Source organism: Solanum stenotomum, chromosome 8 (genome assembly GCF_019186545.1).
Source record: "Solanum stenotomum isolate F172 chromosome 8, ASM1918654v1, whole genome shotgun sequence".
Taxonomy (NCBI): Eukaryota; Viridiplantae; Streptophyta; class Magnoliopsida; order Solanales; family Solanaceae; genus Solanum; species Solanum stenotomum.
Window position 1 is genome coordinate 3280146 of NC_064289.1, and position 18518 is coordinate 3298663.

Genomic DNA, 18518 nt, shown 5'->3' on the forward strand with positions numbered 1-18518 from the left:
TACCATAAACTAAAAGAAGTACAGTATTATTATCCTAGAGATGGAAAGAAAATAATCTGATGGTTTATTTGAAAACAATTTTTCTAGCCAAGTCTACATACGCCTTGCTTTTTCCAAATTCCGTTTTTGAGATTACACTGTATATATGTGGAGATAAAATAAGAGAGATTAGAAAAAAGAATTGAATAAGTATGAAATGGCGAGCAACTTATGTATGAAAGAATTAATAAAGTTACATCACATCAACATATCAACCTCTTATCTAGATTTATCATCATCATTTGGGTCCTCCCTGTTAATGGCTTACATCATATGGCAACATTGGTTTTTTTTGTGCCACTAAATTAAAATGACCACTCCAATACCACTTGTTAGTAGACACACATTCCAAAATATAATAACACCATCAAAATTAGGACAAGCCAAATTATTCCCAGTATAAATATCACTCATGTATACTAGTATGAATCACCAACAAGAAGAAAAAAGCAATATTAATTCTACCTAGTGAGTGATCAATTTTTTGTTTTAAAAAAAATGGTTCAAGAAGAAATGAGAAAAGGTCCATGGACAGAACAAGAAGATGTTCAACTAGTATTTTATGTGAAGATGTTTGGTGATCGTCGCTGGGATTTTCTGGCGAAAGTTTCAGGTTTGAAGGTTGGTAGGCGGGAGAGAAAAATAGAATAATAGGCTTAGTTTTGAAAGGGAGCCACTTTAATAACCCCTTCTTCTTCTGCATTCCATTTCTTGTTATTCATTTATTTATAGGTTTGAAAAGAAGTGGAAAGAGTTGCAGATTACGATGGGTTAATTACTTGAATCCTGCTCTCAAACGTGGAAAGATGACTCCTCAAGAAGAACTTCTTGTTCTTCAACTTCACTCCAAATATGGGAATAGGTTTGTCTATATTTTCAACTTCTTAATTTTTCATATAATTGAAAGTTGCTCCGAAAATTTAATCTGCTCAAGTCACCCAAGTTTAGTCATTAGACATAGTCACGACAAGCACCCAAGGATGTGGCCTAGTCGTTAATGAAGTGCTTGAGAACATGAGGTTTCAAGTTCAAAATTCAACAGAGACAAAAAAACACTAGCTGATTCTTGTCATCTGTCTTAGCCTTGGTAGACAGAGTTGTTATTAGTCCCAACAACTTGACCTAAACAAATTACTTTAAGCACGATTATCTTGATCCAACTTGTTTTATTGATTGGACGCATAACTTAGTTTATTTATTAGCCATTTAAGATTTGACACGGATATTTTAAGTGCAGATGGTCGAAAATAGCTGGGAAATTACCAGGGCGAACTGACAATGAAATCAAAAATTACTGGAGAACACATATGAGGAAGCAAGCTCAAGATGAGAAGAAGAATACTAATAAGGCTTCAATTTCTCCATCATCATCCAATTTCTCCAATTGCTCCTCTTCCTCTGCCAACAGTCCTGCTGAGGACTCCAGTACTGAAAGAAATGATTGCGTCGAGTTGTTGCAAGTTGCTGGAGAAAATAAAATATATGAAGGGGATGAGCAGAACATGATGGTCTATTCCATGGATGAAATCTGGAAAGAAGTCGAATCAACTGAAGAAATCGAAACTAGGAATGATTTACCAGTTATGGCATCAACGACATGGGATTATAATTATTGCCCAGATTCACTATGGACGAGTACTCATGATCATTGTTACTTTGACAATCATCAAGATTTCTCATTTTTTACTGGTTAATTTGGAGGGACGCACAACAACAACATATGTAATACTACATGCGAGATATGAGGAGGGTAGAATGTATGCAGAAGTTACCCCTAGCTATCTCGCGGAGGATATAATTTGAACTATTTGTTTAGAGTTGGTGTAGGTTTGTGAGATGAGTAATAGTAATATTTAGTGATCACTCTTTGTATATATGTAGAAAATCCCATGATCAGAAGGCACTCTGTTCTGATCTCTTTAAATAATTATTACCAAGTGTTTCTGAGGCTTAACTAGTTGTGTTAATTACTAGAGTGTATATATATATATATATATATATATATATATATCATGTGTGGAGGTTACTCAACATGTCATATCTAATGAACATCTTTAATTTCCTCTAATTTTATGTAACCTACTTCTACTTGAACGTTCTGTGGATAAAATTACTTGATATATGTGCTGGTATGATATAACAGATATCCAACAGAATAATCCAGGTTCTCACAACTTGACCCAAATACTATTCAGAAAAATCTTTCCAGTAATATATATTTTTTGCTACATTCACATATTTTTCTATTTGTTTTCTAATTAAGCTAGTTTTATGGATGTTTGATATAAGTAAAGTTCTTGCCTAAGTTTGAAACAGAACATAATTCAAGCCATTGAATTCATGAAGCAACATACATTCATAGACATTCATATGAAAGAAACTTTATTAAGTTTTCATTAATTGAATGGAGCCACTAATTTAAAATAGAAGTATTGATCTATAAGTTACATTTTATATAATGATATAAATGGATTGATCCTTTGTAATGAGTGAATCCAAGTTTAATAGATCCTTAATACAAATATGGCACATCAAATGAACAATTAAAAAAAAAGCCTAACTGCTCCAATCATAATTTTTCTATTTTCCAATATAGACTTCTAACTTAATCTCTTTTCTATTAATGTTCTTTACTATTCTCCTAATATTTATTTTGTCAACTACTTACCATTATCAGTTTCAATACTTTAATCAAACAGTTTCAACACCAAAAGGTAATATTTTTTTTCACCTAATGCTTATCAACTATTTTCAATCAAATGTGCTCTTAATATTTATTGATGTATCGATATTTAGACTATTATTGGTTGATAGTATATATTTTTAAATTAAAAAAGTAATTTTATGAATAATTGTAAAATCATCTCTGTGCTTGTCAAAAATCATGATCACTTAAATGATTAAACATAATCGTTGGCTTTTCAACTAATGTGTTTAATGTTTATTTGAACTGTACTATAGTATGTGACATATGACGATTGACAATTAATTTTGAATTGAGTGAAAAGTCATTTGCAAATTTAAAATTTTGTGAAACATTATCTTTAAGCACACTTCTTATCAAATACCCCGTGTCTATTTTTTAAGCAATCAAGTTATTATCAAACAATTAGTCATTTTCTTGTAAATTTCTTTTGCTTTAGGAGATTTCATAAGTATGTGTAGCACTTAGATCTCTCTGTAACGGTTAGTAATATTATCCACTTTAGGCTTATTCCCGCACGATTTTAAAACACGTCACTAATTGGTAAGACCTACTTACATATATATCCAATATTTCACTTGTGTTTTACCAATGTGAAACTTTTTATCTTAAGTTGGGGTGTCACATATTTTAACCAAAATAAATGTACCCAAAATTTTCTTGCTAGATATTTTTACAGGTTTCAAGGGAAACAAAACGTAGCTATCCTTCACTTTATTTCACAAATATTTATATCATATATCTAAGGTAAAGTTGTGGAATATTTTATTTAGTGGATAGGCAAAGCTTTGGTAGCACTCGTCAATTTTTTAAAAAAATGATTACTAAAATATAAAAATCTAGGTGTAAAAAAATGGTGGAGGGAGGAATAGTAAGTGGATTTTATTTTATTGTAATGAGGATGTGGCCTGCATGAACTTCTTTGTTTATTCATTTGTAATCTCCCTAAAAAAAATTGTTTAGTTCTACAAAGTTATGCAATTTATGAATCAATTATCGACTTTAACTGAGGAAAATTAGGCCTAATTCAGTTCATTAAGAAAAGTGAATACCGATGACAAAGATGCACAATTATGACTGTTTGTCTCTAATTATTTATGGTTTAAAGGGGGTAAAAAAGTCACCTATTATTACTAAAAAAGGAATGGGAACTTTCGAACAATGATAAAGTTGTTTTTCTTTGATCTATAGGTTGCATATTTAAATGGTGAAACCAATCATTAATATTTGAGACAGAATAAATTACTTATGTTAAATATTTCTTGAAAAACGACCTTTTTTCTAACTCTTACATGAATGAAGAATACTTCATACATCGAACTTACATTTTATCCACCACTAAAAGGAAGACAAAAGAGTTCGATAGTAGTCATTGCTTTGATTGGAAGATGAGAAAGAGGTAGGTATAATGCTGTATATTTGCTAAAACGCAATAAGAAATGAAGCACATCAAACAATTAAAAAGTGGAAAAATATGGCCCCAACAAAATACTAATGGATGCGGCAGGGTCTTTGGGCTGATAAGTGATTTGTTCATTTGGTAACTTAAACTTATTTTGAAGCTCAATTCAGCCATCTAAAAACTAGGCTAGTTGAGGCAACTATATAGGTCAAAATTGATACCCACAAAAAACTTTGTCAAAATATGTTACAAGCATATGGCTATATTAATTTGATCTATTTTAACTCATCCAATTTAGATTTAATCCGTCAAAATGAACTGATTTTTTTCTATCACTCTGACAAACTTGAAGTTATATGTATGATGGTGTGATTTGTGAAAATATTTACACTTTTGTCTAACGGTATATGTAATTCGTAAAACTATTTACTAAGTTTAATGGCAAGGAGTAAATATATATATTGGCACTCCTTCCTGATGATTTAGCAAGTTGTTAACGTTAATTTGTCCGCAATTAACGATAATAATTATAGTTAATCCAAGCAAGGATCAAATTAGGAAAGCCAACTCCAGGTACAATTAAGAAAAGGCAAGTTTTGAAAGACAAACAAATTAAAGAGAAGAGGAATTAAAACAACAACAACAACAACTTTGAAATTAAACAAACATTAATTATGCAACATTTGGTTTTAGAGATTAAATAAAGAAAAGAGGAAATGAAATCCAATATCCTTAGTAATCATCAGTGCAAGGAAGCTGCTCGTGAGTGTTCTGACCAATGAAGATGATTTCATATACTAGAGCAGCAATAGCCGCACCTCCAAATGGGCCGAGCCAATAGACCCAGTGGTTGTCCCAGGTCCAGCTAACCACAGCTGGACCAAACGACACCGCTGGGTTCATTGATGCACCATCAAACGCACCACCAGCCAAGATATTAGCACCAACGATGAAACCAATTGCGATAGGTGCAATTATTCCCAAATCTCCCTTCTTTGGATCAACTGCAGTCGCGTAAACAGTGTAAACAAGGCCAAATGTCATTACTATCTCAAAAACAACTGCGTTCCATGGTGTCACTCCACTTGATAGCGCGAATGCTGATGTTTCCTGCATTAATTTTTTTTTTTTCCATAAATTACAAATATTTTCACTAGAAAATTCCACAATGAAAAGAAAAATGGCTTTACCAATCCTCCAGTAGAAAACTTGAGGAGCACACAAGCAACGACAGATCCAAGCAATTGTGCAATCCAATACAAGACACTTCGAAAAAATGTAATGTGGCCTCCTACAAAAGCACCAAATGTAACAGCAGGATTTACGTGACCTCCAGAAATATTTGCTCCGACTGAAACTGCCACAAAAAGGGCAAAGGCATGTGCTATGGATGCCGAAATAAGTCCAGCTGGCGTCGCTGCTCCACCATTCGTTAACTTACCTGTGAAAAGTACAAATATTATATATTCTCAATGTAAATTAAAAATTCTTTATACTGTCAGCGTGTAGTTATACTTACCGAAGGCCATGCCAGAGCCTGAACCAGCAAAAACAAAAATGAGCATGGAAAAGAACTCAGCTGTTGCAGCCTTAAGAGCATCAGGCTTGGTTGCCTCTGCTAAATTTCCGATGGCTATTCTAGAAATTGGCATTATCGTTTCTTACTACTTTTTTTCTAAATTAGAGGGAAAAGAAAAACTTAATTTGTGTTGTTTATTTCCTAACAAGTTAATGCTACTTAAATATATAGTGGACTAATAAGAGGACACCCTTTGGGTTGGAAGCCACCTGTCATTGTCTCTTTGGCGTGCCTCCAATTTATTTGGGTGCTGACACGTGGCATTATAATTAGATTCTAGCCGTTTTTAAAGAAAAAAGGAGTTAAATTTTAGGAATCCTATATACTAATGGCCGGTGTAAAAAAAATATTAAGAAAAGATGTAAATTTATAAAAATTTACTCTTGGTATTACTTTTAAATTTTTGAAAGGTTATCGTATCATATCATATCAGAATTAATATGAAAAGTTATTTGTTATTGTAAGTTTAACCTGATAAAAATTACTAAAGGATGATTAGGAAAAGTAATTTTAATTAGGATGTACAACCGACCAAAAATAAGGAAAATGATAATAGGTGGTCCATAATCAAAATGATTGTTGGTCGAACCGACCATTTTGCCGACGGTGGAATCTATGATGGAGACAACCATAGTCAGCTAAATGGATTAAAATTGTTAATTGTTGGCACCATCACTTAATCAACTTATTATTTGTGTTTAATAGATATTAATTAATTTGTAGACTTAAAATGACATTATTATGTTATATGAAGGATTTTTTGTTGGTCGCTCTGCTTTATAGACAAGGCTCGTTCCATTATTAGGTCGTGTGATACTCATCTCGTGACCTAAGAGGCTTATGCACTGAACTTGTGGCTACTAACCGAGTGTTAAGAGCTTTTAAACCCGGGCTTAGCAATTTCGGCTGAAACGTATATTGAGCATAGATGATTAGTTTGTGAAATCTTGATTAATAAGCTTTTAACACCAATCTGGTTAAACCAAATGTGATTTCTGATCAGTGGAGTGACATCAACATGAGGCAACTCTAACATTTTCTAGATCTTCTATAAGCTTTTAATTTCTTTTTGTAATTAAGAAAAAAGACAGTTTTTCATCATTACTTGCAAAAGGAGATAATTAATGGCCAACATTAGTCCAGCCGGATCGAATATTTTTTAAAAGTAATTATCTCAAATTATTGTTATTATAGAAGTTCAAGGTTAAAAAAAACAAAATCTCTCTCAATGCTTAGTAGTAATTATTTTTGAAGACTACAAAGACCTCAACAAAATACATATTTAATGAAAAAGAATATAGCTTAAGACATAATTTAGGGTAATATTTTTAAGGAGCATATAAAAAATAAACACGACAGATAATTTTAGACGGAAAAGTATAATAATGTGTATATTTCCGACCAAGAAAGGACTGCCACAAGTTCATTTTGTTTCTAAGGAGCGAGAAAGTAGTTGTTTGTAATTATGATGTGAATTGTGATAATCAAAGTAATTTTGTTTTGTTGATCATTTCTTTTTTGGTATGAATAGTCTAAGATGCTTTTCAATTTGCATTTGGATTAATTAAAAACAGAGGGCCAATGAGCTGTTAAGTGCAATAATAGTATTGACTATTGAGTAGGTGAGTAACAGTGGACTTGGTGCTTTACCACTTGATAAAAGAAAAAATAGCCTTTTTATTTAACAAACCAAATGCACCATTTAATACATTACTTTATCACATCTTATTGATAAATGATAATTATACTATACATAAATAATTAAGTTTTGGACCTTCTTATTATTTCTATCTTATCTTCTGCTAATTAAATTATTTTGGGCGGCTATGCTAACTACTTTGCTTAATTTGTACAAGAAATGCTTGGCCTCCTTCTTTGTTTGAACATTCTAAAAGGAATATGACATTTTTTAAAACTTAATTAAACCTCCTTGCCAATCTATGATTATTCTTTTTCAGTTTTGACAAGAAGAGCTAATGAAGAACGGGTTGTTACGAGATTGTCAATGTGTTCGGTACAAACAAAAATATTTTTTATGAAAAATATCTTTCAGGAAAATAAGAGTTTTTTTTTCCTTTTGTTCACTATTCGATACGTAAGCAAAATATTTTTTATCCTAAAAGCATTTGTATATGATTTTGACCGACGTCGCCCTAAATGTAATGTTACTTGCTCCATATATGTTTTCAAATTATATGATGACTTCTAAACTTTCCTTATTAATTATTTTCTTTGCCAAAAAAAGCAAATTCATATTGGGATGAAACAGCAGTCAGATGAAAGTTCTAAATCAATGTGATCAAAGCACAAAATAATCTGTTACAATTTAAATAGAAGAAAATGATCTTACAAAAATCTCGTGTTTTATATCACCAATCTCCTACGCGTTAACATAAAGATGTCCTGTCACTTGCAAGAGAAATAGAGTTCTCTGTAGTCTTTCTTGACAGAGGACTTGAGGAACCAGAATTGGAGATGCATACAACTTTTCTTGGAATGACATATTCAAAACCATGTTCATATCTCAGAATGGAAGTACAATAAGCATAGAAAATGTAAGTAAGACAACTCTGAAGAAGCCACAAGGTGAATCTATTCACTTAAGCTAACTCAAATTAGCACAATGGATATCAGGCAAAATGGTATGTTCAAAGAAAAATAAGCTATAGAAGAAAAATTGTATACACTTACCAACACATGTTTCTCAAGGCTAGCCTAATAGGTCTTGCAGTATTAAAATGATCATAAGATCAGCTAACAAGTACACTAAACATAAAGCATCATGCAAATCATTTGGTATGACTATTTATTTCTGTACATGATAGTAGGTTCAAGGTTTAGGACTTTCAGGAGTTATATCTCTGAATACTTGCAATCTGTTCCTCTGCATCATCGTGACTGGAGTTTGATAAGCAATGTCTCCTATAGGGGGCAAGGAGTTAAAGCTTCCAGACTTAAGCTCTTTCCCCTGAAAGTCAGATGGACACTTCTCTTTTCTGTCATTCTGATCAAAGCACAAGGAACGCCTTGCTTCTCGTCCAGGTTGTGTGTGATACCCTTCATTCAGACACAACGTATCAATGTTTTGGCTAAGATTAATAATATTTGAATCAATATTCTCATTTTCATCTGAATATTTGCCTGGAGTTTCATGAAATTGCAAACCCAACTCGTCCTCTTCCACCATATCAGCCCAACTCTTCTTGTTTGTACATGCAGGCAAGTTTAAAGGTTTCAAGTTTGTGCTCTCCAAGTGTTCGGTGGTATCCTCTAATGTCACCGTATCTCTATAAGTCAAAGTGGAACTCCAACAATCTTTACTCCCATCTCCAGAATATTTTCTTGCACTTGTAATATCAGCCAATGATTCTGTTGGAGACTTCGACAACTCTAAAGAAATTTGGTCTGATCCATCATTTCCGGAAGAGTTGTTTTTCCATTTGGAGTAAGGTGGCTGCAAATCACATTCACTTTCCACGTTAGCGCCATTTCCCCATGACCTAGATAACACTTGTCCACGTACAAGGGATGCTCCCTCGCTCATATCGTTGGCAGAAATGAGCTTGTTGAAATTATGATTCACAACTAACTGCACATTCTCATTATTTGATGTTTGCTCAAATAACAATCTCCGACTACAGGCACTAACAGAGTCCTTATTCAACCAACCTCCATCATTGAGTGAACATGAATATCTTCTTGGTTGTGTTAAAAAGTGCTTTGGAGGACCAGAAGCAGTAAATGGAGGTGGATGTGTCTTCTCGTGTCCCCTGCAATCATGTTCATCTGATGTGGATGAATCTATCCTAACCTCCCGCATCTCTTCCACCTGTTCCTTAGAGCTCTGAATGCCATGAGTTTCTAACTCAGCTAGCATTTGAGTGGCACGCTCGAAGGACTTGGTGCATGACTCATCCATTTGCCATCTATCTGAGTCTTTTATGCTTTGAAGCAGAAACCTAGCTTCTGCAATCTTGTTCATGTGCATCAAACAGATTGCAAGATTGCTTTGCTTGTTCTTGTCCGATTCGAGAGAGAGTGCTTTTCTGCATTAAAACAATTTCCACATGTGAGCAATTTTTCTCCAAATAAAGCCACACCTCCAAGTGCTCAATTTGTTTTAGTTGGTGATTATTACCTATAGTACTCCTCTGCCAATTTAAAGTAATTGAGTTGCATGTATGACCATGCCAAGTTCCCCAACAATCTGCACTTATTTTGAAAATTACAAGAATTTGATTATGTTAGACAAGCAAAAATAATGCTGAAGTTGACAATAAACAATAGCAGGTACAACCTCGCGTACTCCTTTTCAATTGTGATTTGAACCTTTTTTCCTTGAGATCTAGCAATCTTAGTCCTCTTCCCACCAAATGCTATGCCTTCTTCAACGTTCTTCAATTTCAGTTCAAGTAATTCAATCTCTTCTTCGAGCCTACCAGATCTCTGCAGAAATACAAATATAATCAAAATCGTCGCGAGATAAAGAAACAAGAGTACTCTAGGATTTATACAACCATTAGAGCAGCATCCTCATATTGTAGAAAACATAAGTTGCTAGATTTTCATAACAACTCCACTTCATAGATATCTTTTATGATTAGTAGACTGAGAGAGCAAGACCTAACAAAAGTTTGAAACCACTATATAAGTAGTGTAAATTTCTTTCGAATTACCTGCTCATATCTTTTAAGACAAAACTGTTCCTATTGATACAGTTTCCACAAATTTAAGAGTATGCATACCAAATATTGACCCTTGATAAGTGTACAAGGAGATGCCATTACATCTCTTGTTATAGATGACTTTTGCAATGACTAACATCTAATTCAGTTTTGTATAAAGCAGGAAAAATGTGTAGTTCGAAGTCAGACGGATTAAGCCTTCAACAGGAGGACAGATAACTACTAGTCTTTACAATAACAGTCAAAACACTATGTTAGCCAATGGTACTAGGAAATGGTCAGGAAAAATGTTGGTCGAAACTGGATAGAATTAGGCCTTAAATAAGAGGACAGATAACTACTATTCTTTACAATAACAGTCACAACACACTATGTTAAGCCAATGGGTACTAGGAAATGATCAGGAAAAATGTGTAATTCGTTGTCGGATGGATTAAGCCTTCAATGGGAGGACAGATAACTACTATTCTTAACAATATGATCTAGCAAAAGGTGTAGGCAGAGATTAGCAAGATATACATGTCATTAAGCAACATTCAAATACAAAACAATGTATGTACAATAAAGATATATATCAGATTTAAGATGATAAGTTCTTACCTTGTAGAGTTCAATCAAGATGTTGTCAATGGACTCCTGAGACTCAGAGGGACAAAGATTTCGAAATGACTTTATTGCTTCGATGGCCTCGTCTGAACGATCCAACTGTTTCATTACCACTGCCATGTCTTTCAGAGCACTATCAACTCGATCACCGGAATTAATTGCTGCCCAGAACAGAGAAATAGCCTTGCCTGGATCCTTATCAATTAACTGCCATTTATGGATTAGTAACAACTTATTCAATCAAAAACAGAAATTAACACATTTCTTGCCAAGAAGCTGAAACTACCCCAAAAATGAAGATTTGTTCTAGTTAAGCACTTAATTCCAGGCAATATGTATATAACAGAAAACAGGCATCTACACACACAATTGCCCATAACATCTTCATTAATATGATTCAACAAACTTCCATAATGTGATCCCGTAATCCAATAGCAATACTACTATTTTGAAACCCCAAGAAGAAATAACAAGAAATTATCATTGAAAACCAATGCAGATTCAAGAAAAGAAAGAAACTCGAAAAAGCACTAACTTGAACATGTTTCGCCCTGACATATGGAGAATCACCAGAAGGCACTTTGTGAATGACGTGAAAAAGATCAGCTTTAGCACTCTGTGCATGAGTTGGCCACCTCTGGTCCTTGTCTGACGCCGGCGACCTCCATTTCGGTGGTGGGGTCAAGAAACCCCTCGCCGGAGACATGTAGACTCTCTCGTTATTCCTCCACATTGATTCTTACGCAAAACCCTTAATCGAAAGTTACAAGAAAATGTAAAATCCTGATTCAAATTAACTATATTGATATTGTTAATTTGAATTTCACAATTGGATTGTGAATTCTTGGAGATGAACTGTGAGACACTTTCTTTTAGTAAAACAAATGGAGTGATCGATTCTTTTTCTGCTTTGATCACTAAGAAAGTTGTATTAATATTGGAAAAAGAAGTAAAAAGAAAGCTACTTTCTCTCGCCGGAAAGAGAGAGAATAAGTGAAAGCGGTCGATTACGAACAAACTAGCCGTTAAATATAAGGTATCCGTTGACAGAGGAGACGCAAGCAATTGAGTTAGCATGTGCAAGTCACGTTCACACTCCAAATTAACCTAAAAGGTAGAAATTAGGAGGAAATTTGAGGGCTCGTTTTCTTTTTTAATCCTCTAATTTTGTTTTAATAATAAAACTCCTCTTTAAAGCTTGACATAATACTTGGGGATCTACTCAACTTTACACATTTTATTCGATCGGTCCAAAACTAACCTATTTTTTGTCTTAATTATTTCTTTAAACATGATCGTTGATAGAGGTAACTCACTTGGAAATTACTTTTCTCATAAGCATATTAACCGCACGGCATCATTATTTTAACATAGTCGCTGATAAAACTTTCAATGACGAGGTATGAGCAATGATGAAAATTCAAGTATATATATAGTATAGGTCCAATTTATTGGCGGTTCACTCATGTTTGTCTAAGCAAGAAATGTGATTTCCTCACTGCTGCAACAGATACAACAACAATTATTTAAGATTCAAGTAACATAACTTTAAGTCCAATAATTAACAGATTATTTGGACCAAATATTTGCCCCAATCCAACTTTATGAATGAATATCCTTGTCAAATAGTAGACCCCAAGCTGGATGCTCAACACTGCAAAGAGATGCAACATATTAGTATCAAATTTTCCCCATTCTTTTAGGTCAGTATTTGCTTTTATAGTTAGTTGTTATTTGTATTATTACTATTAATTTTTGCAACTGTTCAACTAATACACTTTTTAGGGTGGAAAGGACCTAATCCATCTCATCAACTCCTCTCATTTTTACCAAATGAAATACAATTCAATTTCTCTCCATTTTAATCACACATATATAAACTCTCATCAATGTTCTTGAGATCCATCATCTTCATTCCAGAAAATCATTTCTCAAACTATCTCTCAGCTCTAGCTACTATTTCATCAGTTTCTTCAATTACTAATGGCAATTCAAAATTCGAGTTCTTTTCAAATCAAAGCCATTATCTCATACCTACTCATTCTAGCTCTCACAATAACATTAGCTACAGCAACCCGAATCCTTGACGAGGAAGTGGCCACCCCTACCGTAGCATTAGAAAATCCTTATCCTACAGATCAAGCACCAGTTTCAGGGGCAACTGCGGCTGGAGCTACAGGTATTGAATTGCATAATCATCTCATTTGAAAATGTAAACTATTAGAGAGAATAATTTTTTAACTTATAGCATAAATTCATGCCTTTCTTTAACAAGTAGCTAAGAAAATTTTCAATAAGCAATGACGACTACGTTGTATATGTTGAAAGGATTTGCTCGTATTTCTTCAATACGGGCTAAGGAAAGTATTTCTCACGCCTTATATTTTATAGCAGGTGCAACACCTGCAACGGGTGCTGGTGTTGGTACTGGTGCTACTGTAGCCGGTGGAGTTGGTGGTGGCGCTGGTGCTTACGATGATCATACATTTTCCTTCTTCTTGCACGATATCCTAGGAGGATCAAATCCTTCAGCTATAGCCGTTACCGGAATTGTAACAAACCCCGCCGTGAGCGGTCAAGTCCCATTCGCGAAACCAAACGGTGCCGTTTTAGCAGTTGATAACGGCGTCCCCACTAACAACGCCAACAGCGGAATCATCAGCAACAACAACATCCCTTTCCTTACTGGCCTTAGCGGAACAACATCTAATTTTATTAATCAAAACAACAACGGAATAATCGGAGGCGGTAACGGTTTGCCGGCGATTAATTTACAGCAATTGGGATCAGGAATCAGTTTCCAGAAGCTGATGTTCGGTACATTGACTGTTTTCGACGATGAATTGACCGAAGGACACGAGCTGAATTCGGGTTTAATTGGTAAAGCTCAAGGATTTTACGTTGCTAGTTCGGAAGACGGGTTGAGTCAAACGATGGCGTTTACTGTGATGTTTAAGAGTGGAAGTTATTCTGATAGTTTGAGTTTTTTTGGTGTTCATAGAATGGGAGTTTCGGAATCACATCTTGCAGTTATGGCTGGCACGGGAAAGTATGTTAATGCTAAGGGATTTGCTACTGTTAAGACTTTTCCTGCTACTAATCAGCTTCAAGAGACAGATGGAGTGGAGACTGTGTTGCATATTACTGTGTATCTTGCTTATTAGTGTGATTTGTTTGTAATTCTGGTGTGTTTCAATTTGGATGAAAAAAAAGTTGTAACTTTGTGTTCCTGAAAATTTGTTGTAATTAAGTTTAAGCTCCGATTTGGATTTGGTTTTGTTTCCCAAATGAATTATTCGAACTACTTTTCCATACGTATCACCAAGTGTTTTTGTCTCCCCTAGAATTCAAACTTGTGATCATCATGGGTCTCAATCAACCATTAGGCCATCTCTTGGGTGTCTACTTTTCAATTTGTTCATCTTACATTCTTCTTTAGATTGTTTAAACAAATATACTTATCTTTCTTTTTCTACCTAATACCTTCATTTTAACTTTTCACGTGACACGGATTTAAAATACAAAATTATAAGTATAAATTATAGGAACCACATATTATAAGTATTAAATAACATCCTATCCCTTCTAGTTTTCTATTTACCAAAAATTCCTTAAAAATGATATTTGCGGGATACATAGCGTTGTGCACGGGATACATAGCGTTTGATACATTCCACATAGCGGGATACATAACGTTGTGCATGAGATACATAGGTAAATAAGGGATTTTTGAAATAAGTAGGGATAAGTGGATATTAAAGTAAGTAAAGGAGTGTAGTTAAGTAATTTGTCCAAATTATAAAGTCTTTCACTAGAACGGTGGGAGTATAAGCCCAACTTTGATTTGGACAGGTAACTAGATTGGAAGCCCAATTAGATTTCTATTGTGATACTTGGGCCTTGAAATTCTACTAGCCCATATCGGTTCAACCCACGTGCGAAACATTGACAGCCAACAGGCGTCTTCTTTCTGCCGCGAATTAGGGTTTCTGAGAGAGAGTGAGACGCCATGGGTAAGTGAAAGTTTCGTTCTTTGAATTTTGGGTCCAATTTTGTATTTGCCAATTCTGATAATTCAATTCTCGTTTTGTAGTAAGGATCAAAGTTCACGAGCTGAGGAACAAGTCCAAGACTGAGCTTTTGGCTCAGCTGAAGGACCTGAAAGCAGAGCTGTCTCTTCTCCGCGTTGCCAAAGTCACTGGCGGTGCCCCCAACAAGCTCTCAAAGATGTAACTATTTTTCTCACCCATTTACTGTATATTCAAATGTTTATACATATAATTGATGTTTAAATGAAACAGGTTGATGCAGAAAGGTAGTTAGATTGTCAATAGCACAGGTGTTGACGGTTATTTAGCAGAAGCAAAAGTTGGCAGTGAGGGAAGCATACAAGAACAAGAAATATTTGCCTCTCGATCTTCGTCCCAAAAAAACCAGAGCTATTCGTAAACGTCTTACTAAGCACCAGGTACTTTATATCTGGACCTCTTGAAAAAAATTGTTACTTGTTTAATGATTATCATTGTAATTATTTGCTACTGTTTCCTGTAATTTTCTTAGCTGGATACTCTGTTGTTGAGTTTTATGTTGCTGCTGGTTTGTACCTTTGGCTCTTGAAGAAAAAGAGCTCCTTGTTGTGACTTATACGCTTTTTTTGCTGTTTTCTTAGTAAACCAAAAACTCTTTCATTATGTATGCTAGCCTGGTTTGTAGTGATTGTAGCTCTAAGGACGCAATTTCAATTTATCATTCTTCTTTGACGAATAGCATAACAGAGACACGTACTTGAATCGTTTTGACATCCCTCCCCTTCTACTATGCAGGGGAGGGGAGTTTGACACTACTACTCGATCAAGTAGTTGTGTCAAAAAGATGCAAGTTACAAATATCTGTTAGGCTATTCAGCCTTCTTTTTTTTCATGTTCAAATTATGTCATGTCTAATGGATTTTGGTTTTCATTCCTTTGCCATTAATCATTTTGATTATCTCGATCCAACTATAAGAGGTACCTTCTGTTCATCCTAGTTCATCCTGTATTGTTTTTCCTTGGGGTATTCAAAAACTTTATCTTTCAGTTTAAATCAGATGTTATTATTGTAACTGTTATTCTACAATTTGTCAAGTGGCGTTGTAATATCTTGGCATTGTCCTAAAGTTGCCAAGTGGCAATTTAATAGCTTGATCTAACCACATTGCAAACCTTTTAAGAACTTTTAGATGAGGATTTTTTTGGATTATTATAAGAAAAATCATGTGGTAAATTAAAAAATGTAATTTAAATTTGATAAATAAAGCCAAAAATAAATTAGAAATAATGTGAGGGTATTATACTTAGAAAGCAAGAAAGTTTGCAATTTGGTTAGGCCAAGTGACAAGCTATTAAGTTGTCATTTTGGCAACTTTAGGACAATAATTGCAGCCATTCATGAGATTAAGTCAAGTGCAAGTTATTACAAACCCACTTGGCAAATTTTAGGATAGCAATTGCAATAATAACATCTAATTAAATTGAAGATAAAGTTTTTGAATTTGACAAGAATCGATAGTCTTTTTGAATTTCATATCCTTGTATCTTAACTAAATAATCCAAGGGAATCGCGATATTCTAATAATTTGAATTTCAGTATGTTGAATATAAGTTATGTCCAGTAATCATGCATGAAAAGTATTTGTTTGATTGCTCTTCTTATCATTTGCCAAGATACAATTACAAAGTGTAGATATGTTCGTGATTGGCTTTGTTGTCACTATGGCTTTAATCTAGTTAGTCTTGGGCAGAACTAATTTGTGGAATTATGGGTTATTAACTCTAGATATGCATGCCATTTCAGGTAAATACCAAATGCTATATTTGAAAGATATGGCTCTTCCATGTCCTTTGAAGTCTGATTTGAATTTATGAAACAAATTACATCCCCCTTTGAATAACAACTAATTTTCCTACCCTGGTAATGTGTTTTTGGCCTTGTGGTAGTGTTATCACGACATTTAGGTGCCCTATGAATAAATTTTCTCTTCTTTTGGCTTCCTCAGGTAGTTAACTATACATATTGGAAAAAACACGACTGTTAAGTTTTGCATGTCCTATGGAACTCATAATATAGCTATTCGGATACCTAATATTACCGTGCAATGTCCTATCTGCCTCTTGACTTGTGTGTTTCCCTCTACTCTGTACCGCTGATGCACTTTTCAGTTAGTAATAACATATATACTTGTTTAATGTGCACGCATCTTTGAAGACCGAAAGAGAGAAGAAAAAAGAAATGTACTTTCCACTTAGAAAGTATGCCATTAATGTTTGAATTCATCCAACTTATTGTTACTATGATACTATTAGCACTTTCTCCATGCAATTGTCATGTAGCAGGTTGGATGGATGAGGTCATGAATTAGGTGTATAGTCTTTTCCTTTTCATTGAAATTGGAATGAAGATTATGATGTAACATCTCACTCATGAAGAGTTTTGAAACAATTGGCTTTTATCAGATGTTGAAAAGAATTGGTCAAAAATAAACAATTGCTTCCGAAATGTATCATGTTTTTCTCATTTTGTTTTTGTGTAAGAAATTCACATACCAAATCTCATCTCATTTCAATTTGTTTGTCTGGTATTTGAATTGACACCGAATTTAAGAATTTTTTCATATTTTTTAGTCTTGTGGTCTTAAACTAAATATATATAGAATGCATTAAAATGTCATTTGAATTTGTGGTTTTAAAGTATGCTATATAAAAAGGTTAGAATTAAATAATTGTCGAAAATGGTAGATGTATTTTTTTTAGATATTGATTAGAAAAAAAAGTAAGACAAATAAATTGAAATGGAAAAGGTTTTGTGCCCCTAGTTTGCTTTTCGTCCATTAATTTATTAGAGGTACAAGCTTCTTTTCAATAATTTGACGCAGTCCTTTCCTGTTTCAGCATTTCTTACGTGCAAAACTCGAAAATATGTTTCTGCGAAATTCTAATGTCCTAATCAACAGCTACTATTTTAAAAAATCTATCACTTAAACTTTCCACATTAAAATGTAGATAGCAAATTATAAGCAATATTTGACACGAAACATATTATCAAACAATGGGAGTTGATGTGTTAATTGTGTTTTTCATAAGCAAAATCATGAATCAACACTCAACCGAGTTGATTTGTGAGTTGATCACACTTTGTTTTTCTTCTATTAATCGTTTCTTAATTATTTTCTTAAGGTATGGGGATGGGTGAATTATCATTATCAAAAATATAAAAGAAATAGGAAGATGTTTAAGTAGCATCTTGGAGATCGATGTATTATTATTAGCTCATATACTTTGTTCGATAATAATAATAATAATAATATATATATATATAACAGGATCCAAGGCACAGATCCACTTAATATGCCAGAGATGGAGAGAAATTATAAGAGTTCTTTTTTAAAAAAAAATAAATAAGAGATCCACTAAAATTCTAATCTACTGTTTTGCAAATTATCACTTAACTTCTCTACGATATAGAGGG

The 18518-nt window shown here is 33.9% G+C and overlaps 4 protein-coding genes and 1 pseudogene across 4 annotated transcripts; 3 read left to right on the top strand and 2 right to left on the bottom strand.

The window, feature by feature from the left end:
* Positions 1-537: 537 nt before the first annotated feature.
* On the top strand, positions 538-1993 carry LOC125873300 (transcription factor MYB48-like). The gene is made up of 3 exons (XM_049554209.1): positions 538-652; positions 772-901; positions 1277-1993. Exons 1-3 carry the CDS (start codon positions 538-540, stop codon positions 1731-1733), a joined length of 702 nt encoding a protein of 233 aa, XP_049410166.1. The 3' UTR covers positions 1734-1993.
* A 2711-nt stretch (positions 1994-4704) lies between these two features.
* LOC125873294 (aquaporin TIP1-3-like) lies at positions 4705-5838 on the bottom strand. The gene is made up of 3 exons (XM_049554204.1): positions 5665-5838; positions 5336-5586; positions 4705-5255 (listed from the first exon to the last, which is right to left on the bottom strand). The coding sequence occupies exons 1-3, from the start codon at positions 5795-5797 to the stop codon at positions 4878-4880; spliced, it is 762 nt and encodes a 253-aa protein (XP_049410161.1). The 5' UTR covers positions 5798-5838; the 3' UTR covers positions 4705-4877.
* A 2526-nt stretch (positions 5839-8364) lies between these two features.
* On the bottom strand, positions 8365-11924 carry LOC125873288 (protein POLLENLESS 3-like). Its single transcript, XM_049554194.1, has 5 exons — positions 11551-11924; positions 11010-11222; positions 10022-10170; positions 9863-9931; positions 8365-9770 (listed from the first exon to the last, which is right to left on the bottom strand). Exons 1-5 carry the CDS (start codon positions 11746-11748, stop codon positions 8555-8557), a joined length of 1845 nt encoding a protein of 614 aa, XP_049410151.1. The 5' UTR covers positions 11749-11924; the 3' UTR covers positions 8365-8554.
* Positions 11925-12921: 997 nt separating this feature from the next.
* Positions 12922-14328, top strand: LOC125873299 (dirigent protein 25-like). Its single transcript, XM_049554208.1, has 2 exons — positions 12922-13194; positions 13407-14328. The coding sequence occupies exons 1-2, from the start codon at positions 12999-13001 to the stop codon at positions 14177-14179; spliced, it is 969 nt and encodes a 322-aa protein (XP_049410165.1). The 5' UTR covers positions 12922-12998; the 3' UTR covers positions 14180-14328.
* A 605-nt stretch (positions 14329-14933) lies between these two features.
* LOC125873298 (60S ribosomal protein L35-like) lies at positions 14934-17579 on the top strand (annotated as a pseudogene).
* Positions 17580-18518: the final 939 nt, after the last annotated feature.